The 24,702-nt window shown below is 42.5% G+C and overlaps 2 protein-coding genes and 2 pseudogenes across 3 annotated transcripts in view; 2 read left to right on the top strand and 2 right to left on the bottom strand.

The window, feature by feature from the left end:
- The window catches only part of Strn (striatin), a 93,144-nt gene extending 84,013 nt beyond the window's left edge, over positions 1–9,131 (bottom strand). For both annotated transcript variants that reach the window (XM_085833106.1, XM_085833105.1), the window contains exon 1: positions 8,798–9,131. In XM_085833106.1, the coding sequence (XP_085689232.1) occupies positions 8,798–9,031 (234 nt within the window). In that variant the 5' untranslated portion in view covers positions 9,032–9,131. The remainder of the gene's footprint in view (positions 1–8,797) is intronic.
- Positions 9,030–21,426, top strand: LOC147000362 (ensconsin pseudogene; annotated as a pseudogene).
- Positions 21,427–22,096: 670 nt separating this feature from the next.
- Positions 22,097–22,699, top strand: LOC110312305 (ubiquitin-conjugating enzyme E2 C pseudogene; annotated as a pseudogene).
- Positions 22,700–22,743: 44 nt separating this feature from the next.
- Heatr5b (HEAT repeat containing 5B) overlaps positions 22,744–24,702 on the bottom strand; it is a 77,670-nt gene continuing 75,711 nt past the window's right edge. Inside the window, exons 35-36 of the mRNA XM_085833053.1 lie at positions 24,269–24,482; positions 22,744–23,174 (exon numbers count right to left, since the gene is read on the bottom strand). Of these exons, the coding sequence (XP_085689179.1) occupies positions 22,870–23,174; positions 24,269–24,482 (519 nt within the window). The 3' untranslated portion in view covers positions 22,744–22,869. The remainder of the gene's footprint in view (positions 23,175–24,268; positions 24,483–24,702) is intronic.

Below are 24,702 nucleotides of genomic sequence, written 5' to 3'. Positions count from 1 at the left end.
CCCTCTAAGCACATCAATATTTTCTACTGTCCATCATCTTGTTTGGATAATGTTATGTAATGAAAGTTAACTTAACTTTCTGCATAAGAGCAAATACACAGTTGACTTATTTATTATTCTGCCCTCACACAGCACACATAAAACTGACAAAGAAAAAAACCAAATAAGCAAGACATTATACAAAATTCCATGTCTGATTGACACATACAAACTATACTAAACTACATATAGTTATGTAATCTAATTAATGTTATCTAACTAAACTTAGGAAAAATTCAAAGGCTCCAAATTTGAAAATTTTTAAAGAAAATGAAAGTTTTATTTCAATATTCCCTACACAAAAAAAAATGAAACTGCTAGTTTCCTCTCCCACACTGCATATACAACCAGGTGTAAGAGCACATGCCTGTAATCCCAGCACACAGGAGGGTCAGAAGTTAAAGGTCAACCTGCACTATGTAGAGTTTCCAAGATCAGTCTGAGCCACATGGGGTGGAGTGGGCTCTAGATAACACATTTAAATACTTCTGAGCAACACAAATTGTTTCAGACTTATTTTGAGACCCTAACAATATAATTTATTCTGTATATCATTAACTCTTCAAGTCGAAGGAAACTTTTTCAAGTGATGAGAATTTATATCTTAATAGCCATTTAAAACATGTATAACCATAAATCTTATGACTTACCAGATTCATTGAAACCAGTGGCAACAACACAGAGAAATCAATAAAATAGGAGGCTTTGGTACAGCAAACAGGCCCTGGATTAGGGACTAAGACTCAGTTCAAACTAAGTCTATACCAATATTCTAAATTTTTTTAAAGGACAAAATATTCTTAGTCTAAAGAATGGGACAGAAAATAAGTAGAAACGCAGGGTTGGGAATGACTCTCTAGAACTCTACAGTTACAAATGCTTAAATAAAACATTCAGAATAGTATCCTAACATCCTCTAAGAGTTACAAAGCTGTGTAGTTTTCCTCCTGTCTGCCAGGGCTCCAGACTTCTCTTTCCCTTTTCCATCTTCTTCCTCAGCTGTCATGTCTTCCTCTATGCCCAGTGCATACAAGCTTAGCATCACCTTCTTCTGCTACCTCCAGTCTATCCATTAGCACCAACACCTCATTTATAGTTCTCAAACCATACAGGGCAAAGACAGAACAGCAGCTACTGACAACCGAATCACTGTTTAAATGATGATGAGAGTTTGTGTTGGCTTCTAAAACACGCTAAATAGACAATATAAACTAGGGCATTCTGTCCAGAGATATCTCCACCAAGTAGAGCTAACCGATGAGACCATCCGAACGCACAGAAGCAAGCTCCAATGAGCAAGTTAGAAGACAGTAGTTGGTTCTCCCTTTACACCGTATGGTTCCAGAAATCATACTCTGGCTGGCCGGCTTGGAAGCACACTTTACAGGTAAGCAATCGCACTGGCCCATACTTCCTATTTCTTAAGCTTTTAACTACCCAGCTTGATCTGTGTATCATCACCAACAGTTTGTAAATAAAAGAGAAGCCTACAAAACCTGAAAGTCCTAAGTGAGAGGGGCTGTCTGGCTCTAAGGCCCACTCGCATCGTGTACTGCCAAGTTACGACGGTTAAAGACCGTGTCATCCCTTGGAGAGACAAGCCAGGTAAGCACCTCCCAGGACCCCAAGGGCAAGGCTGGCTTGTTTCCTTCTTAAGGGCCCAACACTGAATCAGGAACACCATTAGCAGATTTCCTAAATCAAACAGCACAGTTGTATCAAGCGTCAGAGGGAAACCTACCCAGATGATTTGCTCTCTGAGACCCTTCTCAAAGACCACAGAGCCCAGAGTTTCTTGTTTTAAAATCTGCCTAAAGGACAACTACTTTGGAAGGAAACTGGGATCTTCCCTGCCGCTAGAATTCAAAGATATGTGACTAGAGAAATAAAGGTAGGATACGGCATAACCCAGCGCTCAGGAGAAGGACTCTGTAGCAGACTGGGCTACAGAGCAAGACCTTGCAGCAAAGAAAAGCCAAAACAACAGAACAAGAAAGTTCAGGATTAAACAGACACATCTCTTGATATAGGGGAGTGTGCTTTGAGTATGACTTTTTTTTTCCCAAGATACATATCGAGGACATTCTTATTGGATTGTGAAACTAAAACTAGAGAATTCAGCACCTTTTTCTACTGAAAACAGCTAAAAATTCTGGACAAAATATTGCAATTTTCTTTAAAGCAACGTAAAATTGACAAGATAGCAAAAAAATTATCTGGTCCAAATTAAAGAGACTGTCAGAACCCAGTGAGGTCAGGAAATAAGAGCGCTCATATACAGACCCAGCAAGACAGATCTGTATGCCAGCTTGGATAGGCTGACAGAATACAAATGGCAAAAAACCAAAAGCCCAGTCCATCCAGACTGGTCATCTTACAGGTGACAGACATACTTCACATTCAGACAAGGCACTAACAGGTTTATAATCACCAGGCAAAGATAGTGAGTGTATCTGTTCTCAGATATATTTGCAACCCAGTTCTCATCAGACAAGTGGTCTGAATGCCTCAAGCAGTGACTTTTGTTTAAACTAGTGCTGGACTAAGATTGCCTCCAATGACTAGGAATCTATAAGAAAGCAAGTCCAGCACCTTTGAAAACTGGGAATAGTCGTCTACTTTTCTGAGGAGAACGAGCGTACACTGAAATGAGGAACAAGTCACTGTGAGTGAGGAGCAACCGGAGCAGTCCACTTAAACTAGAGAACTGTGGAGACACCAAGTTAAAAGTGACACACCACACACAGGGGTTAAAAAGGACATCCTGGAAAAATAAAAAAAAACAATCTGCAAAAGGAATAAAAATGAATGTCAAATGAACCCAAGCTAAAACTCACTCCATAACCACAACAGGCTGAAACGAATTGAAGAGTGGAATGATGGATTGAAAGAAAAATCAGAATACATTAGCCAGAATAAATCGGGGGAAATATAAAGATGAAAAGCACAGAGAAGAGAAGAAAGGCCTAAGATGCACGCACACTCAGAAACCCAAGAGGGTAAGAAAGTGCAGCCAAGGGTTTAGCTAAAGAAATTATAGCCAGATATTCTGTAAGCTAATGAGATTTCGAGCATAACAAAATTCAAAGCAAACTGAAACCCACACTCCCAAAAATTAAAGACAAAATACCAAAGACAGAGGGAAAATGTAAATGTATCCAAAAAACCAGAAAGCAACAAAAAAACGCATTAAAGTCTCTAAAATGTTTTAGATAAAAAGAAAAGCAATAAATATCAGTATGACTGATTACTTCAGGAGGTTTTAAGAATTCTTAACAGAGACACTGCGGCTGAGCTCAGCTTTGTGGTAGAGGGTGTGCTTAGCATGTGCCAAGCCCTGGGTTGAATCTACAGGAAGAGGACAAAAGAGGAGGAGGGAGAGGTGGCAGAGGAGGTAAAGAATCTGAAAAGACTTTAAAAAAAGAAAAGCCTGTCAAAATACCTGGAGACAAAAGTGACAAGAGCTTATCCAAAGCCTACTTCAATCCTGGTCATTTAACCTCTCTGTGACTTAAAAAGTTTGGAGTTACTTCCAAAGTTCATTCCCCCTCAAAGATTACTCTGTCATTATATATTTCAGTCAGTAGGAGGTGATTCAAATGATAATAGGCTACTGCCTAAAAATAAAATGCTAACTATCTTCAGAAAGAACAATGGAAATTAACAGAAATTATATCTCATATTCTATAAAAAGCCATCCATATACTGAATGCCAACAGATGTTGAAAACTGCCAAACTTTATACACACTGTGTTAGAGAGAGAGACAGAAAGAATAGAAAAAAAACTAAGCATTTACCTTCAATTTTTGTTACATACTAGAACCAAAAAAAAAAAAAAAAACCAATTCTAAAAAATGCTCAAAAACTGCTAATGCTAGAGCCATAATTTCTATGATTCTGATTCAATTGGTCTGGATGAGGCCCAGGGAACAGATTATTCTAAGGTTGCCATTAAGGTGGAGAAACACTGAACTCAAATGACAAAAGGATATGTTTTAAAAGAGTAAAAACCCCTGTAACCTTTCCAAAAATATAATTAATGATTATGAAATTATCATAGAACATGAATAGAATTTTAAAAAACCTAATCACAAAGTGATCTAATGAAGGTTCTTTTTTTTTTCCAAATTTAAAAGTAGAAAGAAAAAGATAAATCAGCTCATTTTATAAAATGGTTACAAATGTCCAGGATTTGTTATCCAAGACGTAATGCAAAGGTAAGATACTGTTTTCATTGAAGTTTAGCCGCTACCATCATTCCTGTTCAATGGCTTTCGTGCCAGCACCCGACCCTGAATGTTCTCCTGCAGGGTCTCAGGGAGGCACCCTCGTGGTCTGCTCTAAGATGAGTTTATGATTGAAGATTAGCATTTCCTCAGAGGCAATAAACAGGTGAGAAAGTGACATCGTGTATTTGCTACCATTCATTCAGCACTTGATTTACACACCAGGCACCTACTAGAGACTTGAAAATAATCTCACTTAATTCTCACAAGGTAATTTAAGGCTCTGAGATGTCATATTTTTGGCAAATATGTTTTATAGGGAGGAGATACAATAGTGAGTTTAGAGTATAGATTTATTAGCAGGTCTACGTCATTGCTACATTTTGTGAACTGGGAAATCGTTCCCGTGATTAACAAAAGGCGATCATTTCTGAAGTTCTTACATGTTTCACTTGCATGCTCAGTAGATCTGGAAGGTTCACAGAACAATGCGCTTAGCTGTTCTCAGTCCCCTTCCCCTCACACCTCACATCCTACCCAGGGCACACTGGCTGGTCAGTTGTCTTCCTGTGCTCAGAACCTAGTACAGTTGAGGATACATCAAAATGTCTATGCAAAAACCTCACCACCACCTCTCATTCTCAACTCAGGCCTCCATTAATTACAACAGACTCCTAAACATCCCCCGGCTTCTCCTACCCACCTCCTGGGGCACATTCTGACTTCCTGCCAAGGGTTCATTTTAAAGATGCGCCTGTGCCTTTTGTCAACACATTCCTATGGTTGCCAAATCCACTGAGGTGAAGCCCAGTGATGGTTGTTTTCTTGGTCCTGGGGGGTTGAACTTAGAAGCCCTGCATACTCTGGGCAAACCCACTGAGCTGTGGTCTCAGTCCTCTTTCTACTTTGTATTTGAAGCTAGATAGTCCATGTTGTCCTTGAATGCCCTCTGTAACCCAGACCAGCCTTGAACTTGTGATGTCTCTCTCTCTCCCTATGTCTGCCAAGTAGCAGAGATTACAGGCCTGTGCCACCAGACACAGCCAACATTCAAAGTCTTTACAGGAAGCAGGCCCCGGCATCATTTCTTCCACTCCTCCTCCATTCCAGCCACAGGTGCCTCCTTGTTGTCCTGGTGATATTCTAAGCATCCTCCCTTCTCCTGGCTGGTTTAACTCTTTCTGGACCTCGGGTACGGCCTTGGAAGGTTTCTGCTCAGTAACTCTGGGTCTGTGATGACTTACTCCCTATCCCTTGACTTTACCAGGGCGTGCAATACTTAGCAAGTACTCATCACTGTTTAGCTGACCCTACCATTTAAATTTCACGAGATAAGATCTTATATCTTCTCCATGCCTAAAACAGGACCTGGCATGAAGTATATACTTGAAAAATATTTGCTAAATGAGATACAAATCATTAGTGCCAAAATCTAGATTCATAAGCACTCCAGCCCAGTCTCTATAGCACATGTCTTCTACTAGTGGGTCTAAACAATTCTACCGCTCCCAGGTAGACACGTCCACACACATCATCGTCAAACCCGAGGGTTACTTGATTTTATTTACATGTTTGCCCTCCTGTAAGCAACTTTCAAATGACTAAGCCTCGGGTTTTGATTACTTCATAACTCTCCACATTTGCTGCTGAATCTTCTCACGCTGTTCTAAGAAAGTCAATCTCTCCCTCCCATGAGTCTGAGTCTCCCACCCACCACCATACTGATTAGGATGCAAACTTCTTTGGGGTCTCTGGCACCACGTCTCATACATGGAAAAAAAAACCTCTCAAATATTATTAGTATTCTTTCAATTCCTTTCTCAAACACAAAACTCAGCAATACCTTGATATTCCCTATTCTCTATTCCCTCGTGAATCACCAGTTCTCACGGTTGGTGGTGGGGATGGTCTATTAACTAACATGAGAAAGGAGGAAAAAAGAATTAAAAAAAAATGCTTTTATACGCTGTGACTCCCTTCTCACTCCCATTATCTGAAGGAGGGAGGAAGTGACACAGGCTGCCCAGACAGATGAGAACTTGGGCTGCCTTTCACAACTCAGCCCTGACAACTCGAAAGAGCAGGACTGACAGGTTCCCGTAGGGACAAATGAGACTGAACCTTGAAGGCACTTCTGTTGACTTTGGTGTTAACGGCTTCAGAAGAGATTTAAAAATTAAAAGGACAGAGGCATGTGTCATCACAACTCATTTATCTCTTTTACTTCATACTGTCCCCCACCCCCAGGAAAACCCTAATGGCACAGAAAGCGAGAATCAAATTTAACGTTGATTTAAAGTACGTGGTTTTTAAATTTTTTCATTCTGTTAATGATACAGAGACCATACATGTAAACCCTGCAATAATAATAGTATTTATTATATTTACAAAATATTCTATGATCTTTTTTCTAACTTTCTCTGGAACATAAATCTAAGCCTCAGAGAATAGAATGAATGAACATAAGCTAGTCTGTAAATCCTCATATACCTACACATAGGAAGGCAAACATTTTTTTTGTTGTTGTTTTGAGATAGGGTTTCTCTGTGTAGCCCTGGCTGTCCTGGAACTCACTTTGTAGACCAGGCTGGTCTCGAACTCAGAAATCCACCTGCCTCTGCCTCCCAAGTGCTGGGATTAAAGGCGTGCGCCACCACGCCTGGCTCAGGCAAACATCATTTTATTGCTTGTTTTTTACCAGATTAGAGTCATTTGTTTTATAGTCCCTAAACTATAAAATATGCTAAAATTTAAACAGAAACAAACAAAAATCACTTGCAGCAACCATGCATGAGACTTAGCTCTCATGCAGTAGCTCCTTGGACCTGAACTCCATAAGCGCATTTACGGAATGCACTGCCAGTAACAACAGGTAGATGTCTAACCATCAGGCTTTCTGCGTACTCTCAGAGTTGAGTACAAGATCAGTCACCACAAGAAGACTTACAAATATCAAACAGACGTATACCTAACAGTAGGGATGAGAAAGTCAGCAAAGAATACAAGCCACGTAACTGGAGAAACGTAAGAAACCACACAGGCCACTACCTGACTTCATTCAATTGCCCTACCCACCGCCCCGAAGTTGGTTACACTCCGGTATTCTTACGTTTCCTCAGCGTTAGAGATAACCGTGGGTTAGTTCACACAGTTCTATCCACTGACTGTCCGCCTTCTCATTAAAACAGAAACTCCATGAGGGGGGCAGCCGCCTTTTCGGTTTCGTTAATCGGAGTCTGGATACACAAGGCAGGCATTCACTGAGCCCAGAGCCTGTGCTGAATAAGTAAAGGATGAAACTGAAGCCCAGAGAGGTCACAGAATTCCCTCAAGGTCACAGAGCCGGACTCAAGCCTAGCCTTTATCAGAGACTTATTTACCATAACCTTGCCTGTTGGCTCCTTCTGTGGCCACATCAATCTCTCAAAGCAGTACTCGAGTCTCTTCAGTGTTTCTTTCTCTTCATTTTTTTTGTGCCAAAAAAAAAAAAAAAAAAAACCACCAAAAACCAAAAAAGAAACACACTTCAAGTGCTTCACAAACAAACTAAAACTGTACTCAAATTTCATAAGCATACAGATTTAGCCCATAAAACAGAGAGGCACAATTCGCAGCTCTTTGAGTTCCTCTGGAAATTAGTGTATGTGTTAGAAGTTTTATAAACAGTCACAGTAAACCTACTTACCAACTCAGAGTGACCAGTGAATTACCAACCTTTCGTGCTTCTCTGGCCCACAAGAGCTCCTCTCAGATAAGCATGCTTTATCTGGCAGGTTATGCAAGGGGGCAACGTAGCCCCGAAGCCCCTTTAGTTCCTTTTAAGCTCTGGACATACAAATCAACTCTTAGGAAGTTTTAGATTCTGTGAAAAGATGTCCCACCTCTGCCCAGTTTCTGACTCCCATCAATCAGATCCTTCACTGAAACCTATGAGTCTAACCCAAACGCGAATGCGGGATGGGGTGAAAGGGCAGACAGGGAAACATTTTCAGACATAAAACTGGAGCTGACACTGCTAGTAATCGTCAGTTTCTCGAGGAAAGCCAAGGCCTCACTGATACAACTTGTGTTGCTTTCTCTGGTCACCTTCCTTGCAGAGTGAGCGATAGACAACTGCCAAACCCTTCTGCGAGGAACGTCTCTGGACCTAGGGTGCGTCAGGTTGAGCCAGGATGATCTGCTCGGAGTCTCTCAAAACTACTGTCAACCCAATCAGTAAACCGAAAGGGACAGACAACCCCAAAATGTGGCATGGCAAACCAGTAGGAATAAGCACCGGAGTTGAGAGTGGGGAAAACAGCCACCGGGAGGGTAAATGGATCAGAAGGAGTGGGAAAACAGGCTCGAGGAAGTGGGATCAGCAAAAAAGTCAAAGGTGACTGGAGGAAGGGGGATGAGGTTCTGGAAGTGATGGGCGCAAGGCAAGGGGGAGGGGACGCGAGCGGGCTGGGGGAGGGGGCGAAGGGTCCGGGGCGGGGCAGAAGAGAGAGAAGAGGCGGGATGAGGACCGCCAGGCCGGGAGGGTCTTTACCTGCAGCTCCGCCCGCTCCACCTCCCACTGGGCTCTCTCCACCTCGAAGCGGGCCCATTCGTGCTGCAGGAAGTGCAAGATCCCCGGGAGGCTGTACTGAGCTCGGGCCGCCCCCGCCGCAGCCGCTCCGTCTCCGGCCGCTGCAGCCTCCGCCAGAGGCCCGAGCCCCTTAGCACCGCCAGCTCCCGGGTGGTTGTTGCTGAAGAAGACGCCGGGCCCCGCCTGCTCGTCCATGGCGGCCGCACGAACCCCGGGGAGCTCTCTGCCTAGGCGCCCAGCAGCGGCGGCAAACTGCGGCGGCCAGCTCTGCCTCCTCCCTCCGCCGCTCCCCGCCCACACCCCAGTCAGCAGGGAGCAGCCGCCCGGGCGCGGGGGCCGGGCGAGCCCATGACGGGCCGGGAAGTGGGTCAACTGCGGCCCGCGGGGCTTGCCGGGAAATGTAGTCCCGGGGCGTGGCGAACCCCGCTTGCCTGTAGGCCTGCGCCTCTCGGAGGCCGGACCGAAGCCACGCCCTTTCCTCGCCACGCCCTCCCCTGAGGGCTCCGCGGGTTTCCTCTTCGGCTGTGTGGCCAGCCGATGCCCCTAGGGTCGGGACGCCGCAGGCTCCCTTCATGCGGAAGTTCGCGAGCGGCGCTCCCTGTTGCATACTCGCACGCGGAAGTTATCACGCCAAGTACCAGCCCTAGCTCCACTAAGTTTAGGGCTTCCTGGTCGTTTTGTTAAGAAATAGGCGCTGGGCAAGCCATCCGGTCGTCTGCCCCCTCGTCGCCCTTTTCGGGGTTCATCAAAGCCTCGACACCCCTGGACCACGGGTTGCCATCGAGCCTACCATTCATCCCCAGAGGGGCTCAGGGCTTGTTAACAGACCAGTTTTCCCTTAGGAGGAGGCACTCTGGTCCTCTCTCTGTCTTTCTGCTAAGGTTCGACATTTCTAATTTCCAGTTTAACACTTAGTCTGAAATATTGGTATTAAAAGTCCCTTTCTCTGTGCTAATCCTGCCTGTATATTCTGCCAAAGTTTTAGATCTCCAGTAATAAATAAGTGCTGCCTGTACAATCTCATTTTTTTTTGCCCCATCTTTGCGGCAGTTTTCACCCAATTCGCTTGAACAAGTATTTTATTGTCAGTAATATTCCGTGTCAGGAATATAAAGATAGATGTCACAGTTCTTGTCATCAAAAGGAGGTTGACATACACATAGAGTCACAGAGCCCTAAGGGCTACAATCAGAAGGAACAAAGTCCCTTTTTGCTCTATTGCACTCCTGAACCCGGGAACCTCCCCTTCCCACTTGTCGCTTTCCTAATTTCTTGGGCAATTATCTTTACACCAAAGGCACACCAAAATCCTTTCCTTCTAAGTGATTTGCCAGTGTTTCCCTCTCTGAGCTCCCTGATAATTATTATCACTATAAACTTACACTACACCAACTGGAGAAAGGAATGTGCCTGGAGAACATTTAAGAAATGAAAACGAAATTAAGTAATTATTTATCTGTCACTCCAACAAAAAAAAATTGTAATTTTGTTTTGATCTGATGGACATGAAAAAAGAAAAAAAGAGAATCAAGATACAAGCTGATGAGTGACTTGCAAGGGAAGGGCATCCTGTCCCTGTCCTCTCTGTTCCCTGGTCTTCCCATGGCAACTTGTAAAAAGGACAGGAAACACATTGTATCTGCTCGGGTTGCAAATAGCGGTGGCAAAGCCCTCTCTGCTCAGTTACTGAATGTTTCTGCTTTGTGAATTCATTCTTTATTATCATAAAAAGTTGATCCAGGCCTGGCCAAATTCCTTGTGTCATAAATTAGTTTGGCTCTAAATGTCCTTTGAGATCCAGCCTGATTCATTCACAGCTCAAGAAATTGAGACTGTCCTCAATGAGACCTTGAATGACAGATGACTGCCAAAACTAACACCCAGATTACCTGCCTGTTAGCCCAGTAACCTTAAAAAAAATTAAGCTGGACATGGTGGCACAGCCCAGAGACAGAGATAAGCAGAGGGAAAAACAGATTTCTGAGTTTGAGACCAGCCTGGTCTACAGCATGAGTTCTAGGACAGCCAGGGCTAGTTATATATTTCTCTATCCATCTGATTTAATTTTAATTAATTAAAAACATGCTGACTACTCTTATATCTATCCAAACCAAGAAAACATGAATAGAATTTTTTCCCTTTCTTTCTTTTTTTTTTTTTTTTCCTATCCTTTTCTTTCTGTTTTTTGTTTCTTGGATTTTTGAGACAGGGTTTCTCTGTGTAGCCCTGGCTGTCCTGGAACTTGCTCTGTAGACCAGGCTGGCCTCCAACTCAGAGATCCACCTGCCTCTATCTCCCAAGTGCTAGGATTAAAGAAGTGTGTGCCACCACCTGGCTAAGATTGGAACTTTTTCATCTGAGGGATTTAAGTAATTTTTATAAGCTTGGGTGTTAAAAATCTGGTTTTTTTTTTTTCCTCTAACAGAAGACATGTCAGACAAGACAACGGCTTTAAATTGATTCACAAAAGACTATAAAACATAATTAAATGCATAGATAATAAGGCAGGGTAGATGATTCAGTCAATAAGGTGCTTGCCATCTAAGCATGAGAAACTAGGTTTGAATCCACAGCACCCACATAAAAGCAAGGTGCAGGCAATGACCTGTAATTCAGTAATGGGAGATGGCAGGATATAAAGTAGAGACAGGTAAATTTATGGAGATAAGTGACTAGCCAGTCTGGCCAAACAGATGAACTCTAGGTTCAGTGAGAGATTCCTGACTCTATTTAAAAACAAACAAACAAAAATAAAATAGAGCTGGGGAATAATCAAGGAATACTCATGGATTTCAGACATGCACACACACATACACATACTACACTCATATACTTCCCAAAAGTATCAACTTCCTGGACTACTATGGATACATACTAGAGAATTATTTTCATTCTTATTTAAACCTTATTATCAAATAATTTCTTTGCTTTTGAATACATCTTTACAATCAAAATAGCATTGATGGTTCATATCATGGAAATAACATTCAATAAGTCAAAATATTAAGAGTTATAGTAAAATAGGATATTAAACTTACTTTAAAAGATCTGCTTGTGGTAATATTTTGTTGGTAGTTTAACAAAACTCAGTACATTTTTTAAAGTTTTAAGGTTCTTTGCTTTAGTAAGGCCCCTGAATCCTGTATTACGATATGAGTTAGATTCTAAAACGTGTGTGTGTGTGTGTGTGTGTGTGTGTGTGTGTGTGTGTGTGTTTGCTGCTCATGAGTGGAGGTCAGAGAATAACTTATGGAGTAAGTTCTCTCCCTTCAGCGTGTGGGTTCCTGGGGATGGAAGGCAGGACTATCAACTTTATTAAAGCATAACACTTGTCTTACAAAATATGTGTGAGGTCATATAGGAGAATGAATTTAAATGTTTATCATAATACCTACCTATGGTATACACTAAATAATCATAACTCTTTTTATAGTTCACAAGACTAACTGAAATTTGTACACACACACACACACTGAAGGCCCTGGTAAATGCCATAATTAATTTCCCTTTTGCCTTCTTCACTCCCACTCCAGGACTTCAGTAAGAGTTAAATCCTAAAACCAACAAGACTGATGCTTAAGCTAACCTCTAAGCCTCAAACAAAACTCATGGTGTTGTTGATGTTCCAATATCTTCATTATCCAGTAAAGCCCAAGTGGCAGGGCAAATAGCTTCTTTTCTGAGCACACAGAGCAACTGTTGAGGTGGTGACTTCTAAGTCAGTGTAAGCAGCGTAAGGTGGAAGGGGGACCTGCTAGCAGGGTACTCAGACAGCAACGTGTGTGTGTGCTATGTTCCACTTCTCCATGTATGCTTTGTAGGACTAGGATTACATTCCTATAAAATGACAATTCATCTGATTTTTTTTTCCTGTTTTTCATTAAAAATGAGTGGCTCTTTTTCCCAAGCTGTGCAAAATAACAGGTTATTTGAGTTTCAGAGAAAGGCTTCAAATTGAACCTGATGGCTCTTTCAGAGTTTTGAACAGAAAAAGGAAATGGCTTGGGTGGAAAGAAGCCTCCAAAGGGACTAAAAGCGCTTTGGGGAGCAGGAACTTGCAATCACCCATTGTTTATTCACGTCTGTCCTGTCTCTCATCTCTGCCCCCTTTCCTTCCTGCCTGTTCTCTATCAGGCAGCTTTTTCCTGCATCCAGCTTCCCTCAGAATCCTCAAATGCTCTGCCGGAGATGTCTGGTCATGGCTGTGTTGTGGAAACATATCGTGCACATTGAGAATGAAGGAATTCTATCATGTGAAAATTCCCGTGGAGTCCAACAATTAAATCTGCATTGCGAATCTGTGATAGGATAGGGACTTGGCCTTATTAGTTATTACTGCACTTACTATTATTTGGGGAGAAATTTGAAGCTAGGAGGTTGACTTATTTTAGCTTTAAAGTGATCATTTGGGGCTGGAGAGATGGCTCAGCAATGAAGAACACTTTTTTTTTTGGAACATTTTTTATTATATATTTCCATTTACATTTCAAATGCTATCCCCAAAGCCCCCTATACCCACCCCCAGCCCTGCTCCCCAACCCACCCACTCCTGCTTCCTGGCCCTGGCATTCCCCTGTACTAGAATGAAGAACACTTACTAGTCTTCCAGTGGACCTCAGTTCAAGTCCCAGCAGGCATAGCAGGAGTCTCACAACCACCTGTAACTCCAGGTCCAGGGGGAATTAACACCTGCACTCACATGCACATTTTATTTAATAAGTTTAACTTTAAATTTTTCATGTATAACTTTTTTAGATAATCTAAAAGGGTGCTACAATAGCGATCATTTTGAATCTTGGAAGACAAAGCAAACACATTATTTTATTTTACTGGTCACTTTTTGATACTTCACGATAAAAGAATTCTCATTATTGTTATTGCTGCTGTTATTTGACACAGGGTTTCTCTGTATAGACCTGACTGTCTTGGATTTGCTCTGTAGACCAGGCTAGCCTCAAACTCACCAAGATCCACCTCTCTCCCTCCCAAGCTCTGGGATTAAAGGCATGTGCCACCACTGCCTGGCCAAAAAAGATCTTTTTTAAGAATACAGTTTCATCTCCATTTTAAAAATGTATCATTAAATTAGAATTAATTTTGATTTTTTGATGGTTTATAAATATATAAGTAAATACTTCAAGGCTATATAAGATTACCTAAATCAATCTAAATATCAAACACAGACAGCCTGAAAGGATTACCCAGTTCTGAAGCTGTAGCAAGCCTTCTCTTAGAATATTAGTGGTGACCAACTTCGGAATTTACCTAAGCAAACAGATTAGGTCTTGATCATTTTTTTTTAAGTTTATTTTTATCTTTTGTGTGAATGTTTTGCCTGCATGCACCACATGTGTGTCCATAGAGGCCAGAAGAAAGTATTAGATCCCTCAGAACTGGAGTTATAGATGGTTGTGAGCCACCATGTAGGTGCTAGGAACCAAACCAAGGTCTTCTGCAGGAGTGAGAGCTCTTAACCACAGAGCCTTCTCTCTAGCCCTGTATTAGTCAGGTTTCTCTAGAGTCACAGAACTTATGGATAGTCTCTATATAGTAAAGGAATTTATTGATGACTAACAGTCTGCAGTCCAATTCCCAACAATGGTTCAGTAGTAGATGTGAATGGAAGTCCAAGGATCTAGCAGTTACTCAGTTCCACACGGCAAGCAAGTGAAGGAGTGAGAGCTAGACTCCCTTCTTCCAATGTCCTTATACGGTCTCCAGCAGAAGGTGTAGCCCAGATTAAAAGTGTGTGCCACCACACCTTTAATCCCAGATGACCTTGAACTCGGAGATCTCCCTGTCTTAATCTTCTGGAATCCATAGCCACTATGGCTCAAGATCTCCATACCAAGATCCAGATCAGAAACTTCTATCTCCAAGTCCCCAGATAAGGGTCACTGGTGAGCCTTCCAATTCTGGATTGTAGTTCATTCCAAAAATAGTCAAGTTGACAACCAGGAAGAGCCACTACAAGCCCCTCACTACAATTTCCCTTTGCCTTTTTCAACTCCAGTCTATACTGATATCTCTTCTCTTTTGTAAAAGAAACCTGCCAATGAGTGAAACCTCCCCTCAACATCTACGTGTGTGTGTGTGTGTGTGTGTGTGTGTGTGTGTGTGGCTATTTCCGCCAGCTGTACAACTGGGATGCACTCTTTTCCAGCAGGTACAGCTGCTCTCAGCAGAAAATAGCCAATCTTCCCTCACCTGGTGGTCCTCAGATATAGTAAGTCAGTCCTCAAAATAATGCAAATATAGCACAGGGATTTTTGTACAGTATTTTGTATAAATATACAAGAGAGGGGAAAAAAAAAACAGGGCTTATTGCCAAAAAAAAAGAAAAAAGAAAAAGAAAAAGAAAAAAAGAAAAAAGACAAGGTCAAAGATGGCTGAGGAGAATTGGAGAGGGGAAGGAGGAAAGGGAGGGAGGGAAGGGAGAAGAGGGGAAGGGAGAAGAAGAAAGAAGAGGAGGATTGAAGCTGGAACTTCTAGCTTCACATTCTTGCTTTAATTCTTAGGTTTTTCTGGACAGGCCTGAGCCTACCCTGCATGTGCTACCAGCCCTTACCTCTGCAGCTTTCATACAGCACTGCTCACTGCGTGTGAGTTACGGGACTTGCAGACAGTCTCTATAATGGGACATCCTACCATCATCTACCATACCATACCTCCGTCCCCAGATCTTCCTCTGCAGCCTGACCTGGAGCACCAAGCACGGGAGGGCAGGAGCAGTTTGAACCTGCTCACCGTTTTACATGACCTCATAACAAGAAACATGACGGATCCACTGAGTGTGTTCAAACTGCACTTGTATTCAGCACATACAATTCACCCCAGGAGGGAAAAGGCAATTTAAATACAGTTCTTAGTAGAAGACAATGACCAAATTAATGCTGCAATATTTGTATAAGAATGTAACCAGATTTAAATCATGAAAGAAGTCCCAGCACCACAGGTGGGAGACAGGAGACTGGCTGCCATAAAGCATGACTTTTTCTTCTTTTTAATTTTTTTGTTTGTTTGTTGTTTGTTTCTTTTTCTCTCGTCCATTCACAGTTTGTGTGCCCAAGAGAGTGTTCATTTTAACTTTTGTTTGTTTTTCAAGACAGTTTCTCTATGTAGTGCTGGCTGCAGCTGTCCTTGAAAGTCAAAGATCCTCTAGTCTCTCTGTCTCCTTAGTGTTAGGATTTTTTTTTTTTTAAAGATTTATTTATTTATTATATGTAAGTACACTGTAGCTGTCTTCAGACACTCCAGAAGAGGGCGCCAGATCTCGTTACTGATGGTTGTGAGCCACCATGTGGTTGCTGGGATTTGAACTCTGGACCTTCGGAAGAGCAGTCGGGTGCTCTTACCCACTGAGCCATCTCACCAGCCCAGTGTTAGGATTAAAAATGAGTACCATCGGGGCTGGAGAGATGGCTCAGAGGTTAAGAGTACCAACTGCTCTTCCAGAGGTCCTGAGTTCAATTTCCAGCAACCACATGGTGGCTCACAACCATCTGTAATGAGATCTGAAGCCCTCTTCTGGAGTGTCTGAAAACAGCTGCAGTGTACTTACATAAATCTTTAAAAATAAATAAATAAAGATAAATCTTTAAAAAAAACAAAACAAAACCAGAGTACTACCACCTGGCTTCTTTTTAACTTTAATAAAGTTATCCTCGAGCTTAAAAACAAGAGTCTTGCTGGGCGTGGTGGCACACGCCTTTAATCCCAGCACTTGGGAGGCAGAGGCAGGCGGATTTCTAAGTTCGAGGCCAGCCTGGTCTACAAAGTGAGTTCCAGGACAGCCAGAGCTATACAGAGAAACCCTGTCTGGAAAAACCAAAAAAAAAAAAAAAAAAAAAACCAAAAAAAAAAAAAAAACAAGAGTCTTTAAATCCCAGCACTCAGGAGGCAGAGGCAGGCAGATTTCTGAGTTTAAGACCAGCCTGGTCTACAAAGTGAGTTCCAGGACAGCTAGGGCTACACAGAGAAACCCTGTCTCGAAAAACCAAACCAAACCAAACCAAACAAACAAACAAACAAAAAAAAAAAACAGAAAAAGCAACCAAACAAAACTCTCTGCTTACTTTAAAATTCACCAATCTGTAGCAAAATTTAAGTTGATTTAAAAACAAAAATTAATTCCTAGGAAGTTTACCCCAAGGAGTCTACAAAGTCAAAGGCAGCACTATCCCCTAACGTGTAAAAGCTGGAAATGAAGTGCCTATTTATAAAATAATAGCTGCAAGGGGGGCGCATCAAGTCTAAAGAGGCCCCAAACCGTGGGAGCTGAGGGCACAGCTCGGCAGGGAAGGTGTCTGCCCTGGGAAGGAGTTTAAATTTCCAGCAGCCACTCAAAAAGCCAGGCGGGCCTGATAGCTGCTGTAATCCAGTCCCAGATCAGACAGGAGGAGGCCCTGGAATTAGCTACACTAACCTGACTAACTAGCCAGACTAGCAAGAGTAGGCCTAAAGCAAGCTCCGGCTTCAGAGACCCTGCAGCAGGTGGAGAGAGTAAGCCAGGGGGATACTCCACAGCAACCTCAGGTCTCCATAGGCATGTACACACATGTGTACCCACACCTGTAAACACACACACACACACACACACACATCATACATGTGCAAAGTAGCACTGCTGGAGCCATAGCTCAGTGGCAGATAGTCTGGCTAACATGTACAAAGACCAGAGTTAAAGAAAAAAAAAGAATCACTAAATCTTTCCCATCTTATTAATGTCACAGGAGAGTGCTTGTAAAATAGAGGAAAACAAGCCAAAACAGCTGCCATATAGTTATCATGATATGGGGAAATTAAATTCAAATATCAACATAGATTTTCTTTTTCTGGGTAGTGGGTTAGAAAAAAATTTTCCCAAAATGTTAATAAATGCAAATTTCATTATAATTGACTATTTTACAATACGACTGACTGGACCATCTTCCCACCCTCACCCCCCTTTTTTTCCAAGTAGCCCAGGCTGGCCTAGAACTCAGAGATCCACCTGCCTCTGCCTCCTGAGTGCTGGGATTAAAGGTGTGCACCACTGCTACCTGGGTTCCAACCCTAATTCATTAACAAGATCTTCTTGTATAGCTCCAATGACAGAAAAGAGCTGGTTGGTGGTAGCTTAGAAGAATGTTACAGAATGGATAAGTGTATACTAACAGAGAAAGGAGGAGGAAGGCTGGGAAAGAAGGCATGATGTCTCCTATCTTGAAAAGCCAGGGAGGTACCAAGAACAGCAAAAAATAGTCAGGGTAAAAACAAGGATCTATATAAACAGATGAGCTGAAGGGGTCACGTGCATACACGCACGTGTACAAAAATATTAGAAGAGTTTGGTAAGTTTTTAAAAAGTTAGAGTTATTATTTAACCCAGTAATTCCACTCTTGGCTGGATACTGATGAGATATTAAAATACATGTTTGTGATGCAAATCTATAACCCTTGCACTCAGTAGGGTACGGCAGAAGTATCCCGAGTTAGGGGCCAGCCTAGAGTATAGAATGAGACCCTGTCTCAGAAAATATGTTCATGGAAAAACCTGTACTTAACTGTTCAGAGCATCATGACTTGTAAGACAGCCATAAGAAGGAGAAGGCTGAAAGAGCCTGGATGTCCTTCAGGTGATATGTAGATAAAGAAAAAGTGTACATACAACAGGGTAGTATGCAGCCATTAAAAAGAGCTTCAAGTGGCATTAACAGTGAAATGTTCAGAAAAGTCACTTCTGAACTTTGTTGGTAGTGTCTGAACTACATGGTCTGCTAAGACTGCAGTAAAATGTGCTGACTGGTGTGGAGAGCATTCACATGACCAGTTCCCTGCTTTGCATGGTAAATTCCCAACGCTTGAGAGACCGGCACACCTAACCTGTAATTCTCTCCCTGTGCCCTCAAGCTCTTAGGTTGATGCCTTATCCACAGCAGGCCCCAATAAATATTTGATGAATGAAACTGACTACCACAGTTGGAACCTGAGGCTCTGTAATTATACAAAGCATAAAGCAGGACAAATTTTAGCCATTAAAAATGAGTAGAATAGCATGGCATATTCGAAACACCTTAGCGGATCTTTAGACGAGGATTTCAATTCAGTTAACAAGACAGGTATACACAGAGCATAATTTAGGCATTTAATGTGAAAGTCAAAAGCCCATCAGGAAGACAAGGATATTTGATGGAATGGTTAGAAAATGTGCTTTTATTCACAGGATATTTGCCATAAAACAAAGGTTTTTCTGTTATTCAAGTCACTTCAAATTTTACAATCTGTTTGCTTTTCAATTAATTTTCATGATAAATGCTAAAATTTGACCCATTTTCTTTCCCTGATACTATCCAATGGCCACCCAACTACATGATAAAATTATATTCTAAGAAATTTAAAAAACTGTGGCTTAGAGTTAAAAACAGTAAGTTGGGGGGCTGGAGAGATGGTTCAGTGTTAAGAGGCCCTGACTGCTGTTCCAAAGGCCCTGAGTTCAAATCTCAGCAACCACATGGTGGCTCACAACCATCTGTAATGAGATCTGACGCCCTCTTCTGGAGTGTCTGAAGACAGCTACAGTGTACTCATATAAAAACAGTAAGTTAATTAGGGTCCAGGAGCACCCATCAGTACAGTGCATGCTTACAATAAGCAAGGCTCTGGGCCCAGTTACCTGTACCAAAACCCAGAAATAACGCCATCCCCACCAGCACCACCACCACCAAACAGGAACAACAAAATAAGTCAACAAATGAGAAGTATCATTGGGATAAAAATGAAAATATATTTACCATATGATTTTTTTGTTGTTGTTTTACTAAATATTTTATTTACTTTTCAAATGTTATCCCCTTTCCTGGTTTCCCCTCTGAAAATCCCCTATCCCCTCCCACCTCCCCCTGCTCACCAGCTCACTCACTCCTGCTTCCTGGTCCTGGCATTCCCCTATACTGGGGCATGGAACCTTCACAGGACCTAGGGCCTCTCCTCCCATTGATGACCAACTAGGCCATCCTCTGCTACATAGGCAGCTAGAGACATGAGTCCCACCATGTGTACCCTTTGGTTGGTGGTTTAGTCCCTGGGAGCTCTGGGGGTACTGGTTAGTTCATACTGTTGTTCCTCCTATGGGGCTGCAAACCCCTTCAGCTCCTTGCGTCCTTTCTCTAGTTCTTCCAATGGGGACCCTGTGCTCTGTCCAATGGTTGGCTGAAAGCATCCACCTCTGTATTGGTCAGGCACTGGGAGACAGTAGACAGCTATATCAGGCTCCTGTCAGCAAGCACTTGTTGGCATCTGCAATAGTGTCTGGGTTTGGTGACCATATAAGGGATAGATCCTCAGGTGGGGCAGTCTCTAGATGGTCTTTTCTTCAGTCTCTGTTCTATCATTTGTCTCTGTTAACTCCTCCCAAGGGTATTTTGTTCCCCCTTTTAAGAAGGACCGAAGCATCCACACTTTAGTCTTCCTTCTTCTTGTGCTTCATATGGTCTGTTAATTGTATCTTGGGTATTCTGAGCTTCTGGGCTAATATCCACTTATCAGTGAGCACATACCATGTGTGTTCTTTTGTGACTGGGTTACCTCACTCAGGATGATGCCCTCCAGGTCCAACCATTTGCCTAAGAATTTCATAAATTCATTCTTTTTAATAGCTGAGTAGTACTCCATTGTGTAAATGTACCACATTTTCTGTATCTATTCCTCTGTTGAGGGACATCTGGGTTCTTTCCAGCTTCTGGCTATTATAAATAGGGCTGCTATGAACATAGGGGAGCATGTGTCCTTATTACATGTTGGAGCATCTTCTGGGTATATGCCTAGTAGTAACCACATGATTTTTAAAAATCAGTAAGAGGTGTGCCAACTTCAAAGCATTATAATTCCAATACACAAATAAAACGGTCCATAGTCTGGAATGGCGCAGGGGTTATCACTAACTACATGAAATATAAATATAGATGAGAGCACTTGCCGTCCCTGTCCCAGGCCCTCACAGGCCGCAGCTCACCTGTCTGGGCCAAGGGCCCAGGGAGGGAGGAGGGGGGAGCGGAAGCAAAGAGGGCGAGGGCGAGAGGACGAATGTAAACTAGCAACCACTCAGGAAACAAACCAGACCCCGGACCTGTGCTACTGGTTGACCTGCAGCGTCTAGCCATGAGGAATGAGATAAACAGCTAGCTGGTTAGAGAGAGACAAGAGGGAGCCCAGCAGCACTGAGAGGCACCTGGAGGCGCGGAAGGAGAAGCTGGAGGACCAGTGGCTGAAGGAGGAGCGGAGGAGGACTGCGGTGGAGGAGAAGCGAAGCAGAGGCAGAGACTGGAGGAGAACAAGGAGCGCCATGAAGCTGTTGTCCCTCGGAAGATGGAAAGGAGTCAGCAGCCAGAGCAGAAGTCTAACCAGTGGTCATGGGGAAGCCCTCTCCACGGGAGCTCCAGCATCCACAGGGTGGTGATCCAGACAGGCCGTCAGTTTACACCATCAATCTTTCGAAACATGTTGATCCTGTCATTAGCAAGCAGCCCTCGTCCTCGTCTGTAACTTTACTAAACTCTCCAGGCAGAGGAAGAAAAAAACTTGAGAGTGAAAAAGCGCAAGCAAGCGGCTGAGCACCATTTGCCTTGGGATGAGAGCGTTTCTCGTGTTAGAAGGTGGCTGATTGGTACATTTGGCAAATGGCGCTTTTCCTCAGCTGGTGAGCAGCTGAAGTCGCCCCTTCCCCACCAGAATGCACATGATCTTGCTCTCTCGCTATCCATGTGCTGGGAGTTCTGGGTACTAGCCTTCCAAAGAAGGCCTTAAATGACTCGGGTTTCGTTTTACCAGCGTGTTTCTCATTTGGTCAGATGTGATTGCTTGCTTGCTTGCTTGGTGCCCATTCATTTTCGTCTTGAGGGCTTGGCCTCTTATTTTAACACTATCATCACTGCGTCCTCCAGCTAAAGTCTTAACGGAGGTTTGAGTTTATGCATCCTATGGGTTTACTGTACATAAATATTTAGTTATTCATAAAGTGGAGGTTTTGTCTTAAATCATGGATGAAACAATCAAGCTTTTCAGAAAAGCTACTTGATTTAATAACTACGATGATTTTAAATAAAACCAAAGAATTATCATGTAATGCAAACCACACACTTTTTAAAAATAACAAGTTATGGTGACCTGGAGTACATTTTTACAAGATTAGAAAGTGTCACGTCTTAATCTGTAATAAGAATGTAATGTATGGCAGTTGCCCTTTCTTCTGCACACTCCTATCTCAGGGCCAGCACCTCTGGGATGGCCTCACAAAACCGGGACCCAGTTGTTGCCAGCAAGCCCTGCAGGGGGCGCCGCCTGGGGCCCTGTGGGCAAGCAGCTACAGCAGGAACTGATGACCCTCGTGCAGTCTGGTGACAAAGGAATCTCTGCCTTCCCTGAATCAGACAGCCTGTTCAAATGGGTGGGGACCATCCACGGAGCAGCCTCAGGTCCCTGGAAGTCCCACAGTGAAGTTCCTCACACCCTGCTACCACCCCAACGTGGACACCCAGGGCAACTTCTGCCTGGACATCCTCAAGGATAAGTGGTCTGCACTATATGACGTCAGCCATCTTGCTCTCTATCCAGAGCCTGCTAGGAGATCCCAACATCGATAGCCCTTTGAACACACACGCTGTGGAGCTCTGGAAAAACCCCACAGCGTTTAAGAAGTACCTGCAGGAAACCTATTCAAAGCAGGTCTCCAGCCAAGATCTCTCCTGCAAGCTGTCCGCCCCTCTTTTGTGTCATCTTTTTTCTGAGGCTATCTGTCCTTTCTCCTTGATTTCTAAGCTGTGTTGTTATTTTTGTTTTGTTTTTAAATTAAATCTGCTTGAACCTTTAACAATGTATATTAAATAAATACATGTTGAAAAAAAGAATGTACTGTATAAATGCTCTATGTGTCAGTTTATACATCTTTTATTTTATATTTTGGTACCATTGTAATACAGTATGTGAATGTTGGTATTATTCTAAAAAGTGGTAAATGTTTGAGAAAATAAATAAATACAGATGAGTGGAAAAGCACACTAAAAAAAGCTTGTTTTCAGCTTAATTGTCGGTGTGGAATGCGTGGTGGGGGCGGGCTGCCTGGTGGCGGCTTTAGCTTTGCTTGCCTGGCTTGCTCGGACAGCAGTTTCTAGTCGTGCTTTCAGTTCAGGAGCAGCCCCCATTACCGTCTTGAAAGCATGAGGGTACAGAGGTCCAATATGCATTAGGTTCTGCAGTGCAAACTCATGAAGATCTTTGGAGATCGAACTTGCTGAGGCAAAAGAATTTTCATCCAGCAGGTAAGAGATCAAAGTGGGCACTAGAAGAGCGAGTAACTGGACTCCTGTAACAGAGGACAGAAATCACTGGCCTGACTGGAGACAATGCAGATTGACTGTTTTTTTTTTATTTTAATTTCACGTGCACTGAAGTTTTGCCTGCGTGTGTGCCTGGGTGAGGACGTCGGATCCCCTGAGACTGCAGCTGCAGACAGTTGTGAGCTGTCATGTGGGTGTTGGGAATTAAACCCGGGTCGTCTAGAAGAGCATCCAGTGCTCTTAACTGCTGAGCTATCACTCAGCCCCGCAGCTTGTCATTTGTAATAATAACAATTCATTATATACTACATGACACTATTATGTATGTTACTTGTGCAACTACAGTTTAATAGCAAACCAGGCTGCAGCCATGTCTCTGAACTGAGTCTCAAAGAATAAAGGCTTAAGACATCAGTGCCTAAAGCATTATAATATCCATCTTCAAATCAGACCAATTTGCAGAATTAGTAAGATGTGCCAATAATAAACATGGTTTTACTTGGATTATAAATGTTTTAAATGTTTTAAACTACAGCAAGACTTTTAAGAGACAGAATAAGTACACAATTAGTAAATATATGTAAAAAGTAACTGAACTTTTTTAACTTAAAATTTAAGACTAAATGCTATGCAAAAATAAAGGTAGGGGTGGAGGTACAGCTCCAAAGAATCAAATTTTAGTATTCATCTGCATACATTTCTGGTTCAATAAAGGCATTTTGCAGTATTCATGAAGCAAGATGTTAAATATCAAATTCTGAGATATTTTATGATACTTGGTGCTTCTACTTCATGGTTATAAAAGAAGGCTAATGTCATTCGTATTTTATTTTAAAACTTGTATTAAATCTGTTAAGAACTGTTTCTAGTTCTTAAAAACACATTGCTAGAAAATTAAAAACAAAATTCATGTGTTAAAATGCCCTCAGTAATTCACTGAAAAATAAATATAAATAAACTCAATACATTGTATTGGTAACCTGAGTGAATGCATCATGTACTCAGACTGTAATTGCTTCTCAGGAAACACGCTGCTACGAAGCCCATGTTTAACATTAAGATTCATAAATAATACAGGTGTTCATTTTGGACTAGTGGCTTTTAATCAGAAAATACTTACTGTTCTGTTCTTCCCCAAGAGCAACCAATGTTTCAAGAACTTTAATTCCTTCTTGGACAGCCAAAAGTTCCGTGCTACTGGCCGGTCTGTGTCTCTCCACAGCCTTCAGCTTCCCAACCACCAGCGGAGCTAAGGAGTGGATGTAGGGAGTGGAGAGCGCACGGTTGGAATGCTGGAAGACGGAGAGGAGAAGCTGGTAGCATTTGGCTTGAACCTACGTAAGAGAGAGATTTTCTTAATTAATGCAACTGGCAGATCTTAATCATGGCTGTACCTAACTAGCTACTGAAAAGGAGAACAATGAAATTTAATGCTATCTAAATGAAACTGGAGATTAAAGAAATTCCTTATACATAAGTTATGTATTATCAGGCTTGTATAACCAGTATTTCTACGGTGTGGGGAAGCCAGAAACCACTAAGCTTGATTTTTTG

This window comes from Mus caroli, unplaced genomic scaffold (genome assembly GCF_978045245.1).
Source record: "Mus caroli unplaced genomic scaffold, Mus_caroli_1 scaffold_18, whole genome shotgun sequence".
Lineage (NCBI taxonomy): Eukaryota > Metazoa > Chordata > Mammalia > Rodentia > Muridae > Mus > Mus caroli.
This window is presented reverse-complemented; position numbering and strand designations above follow the sequence as displayed.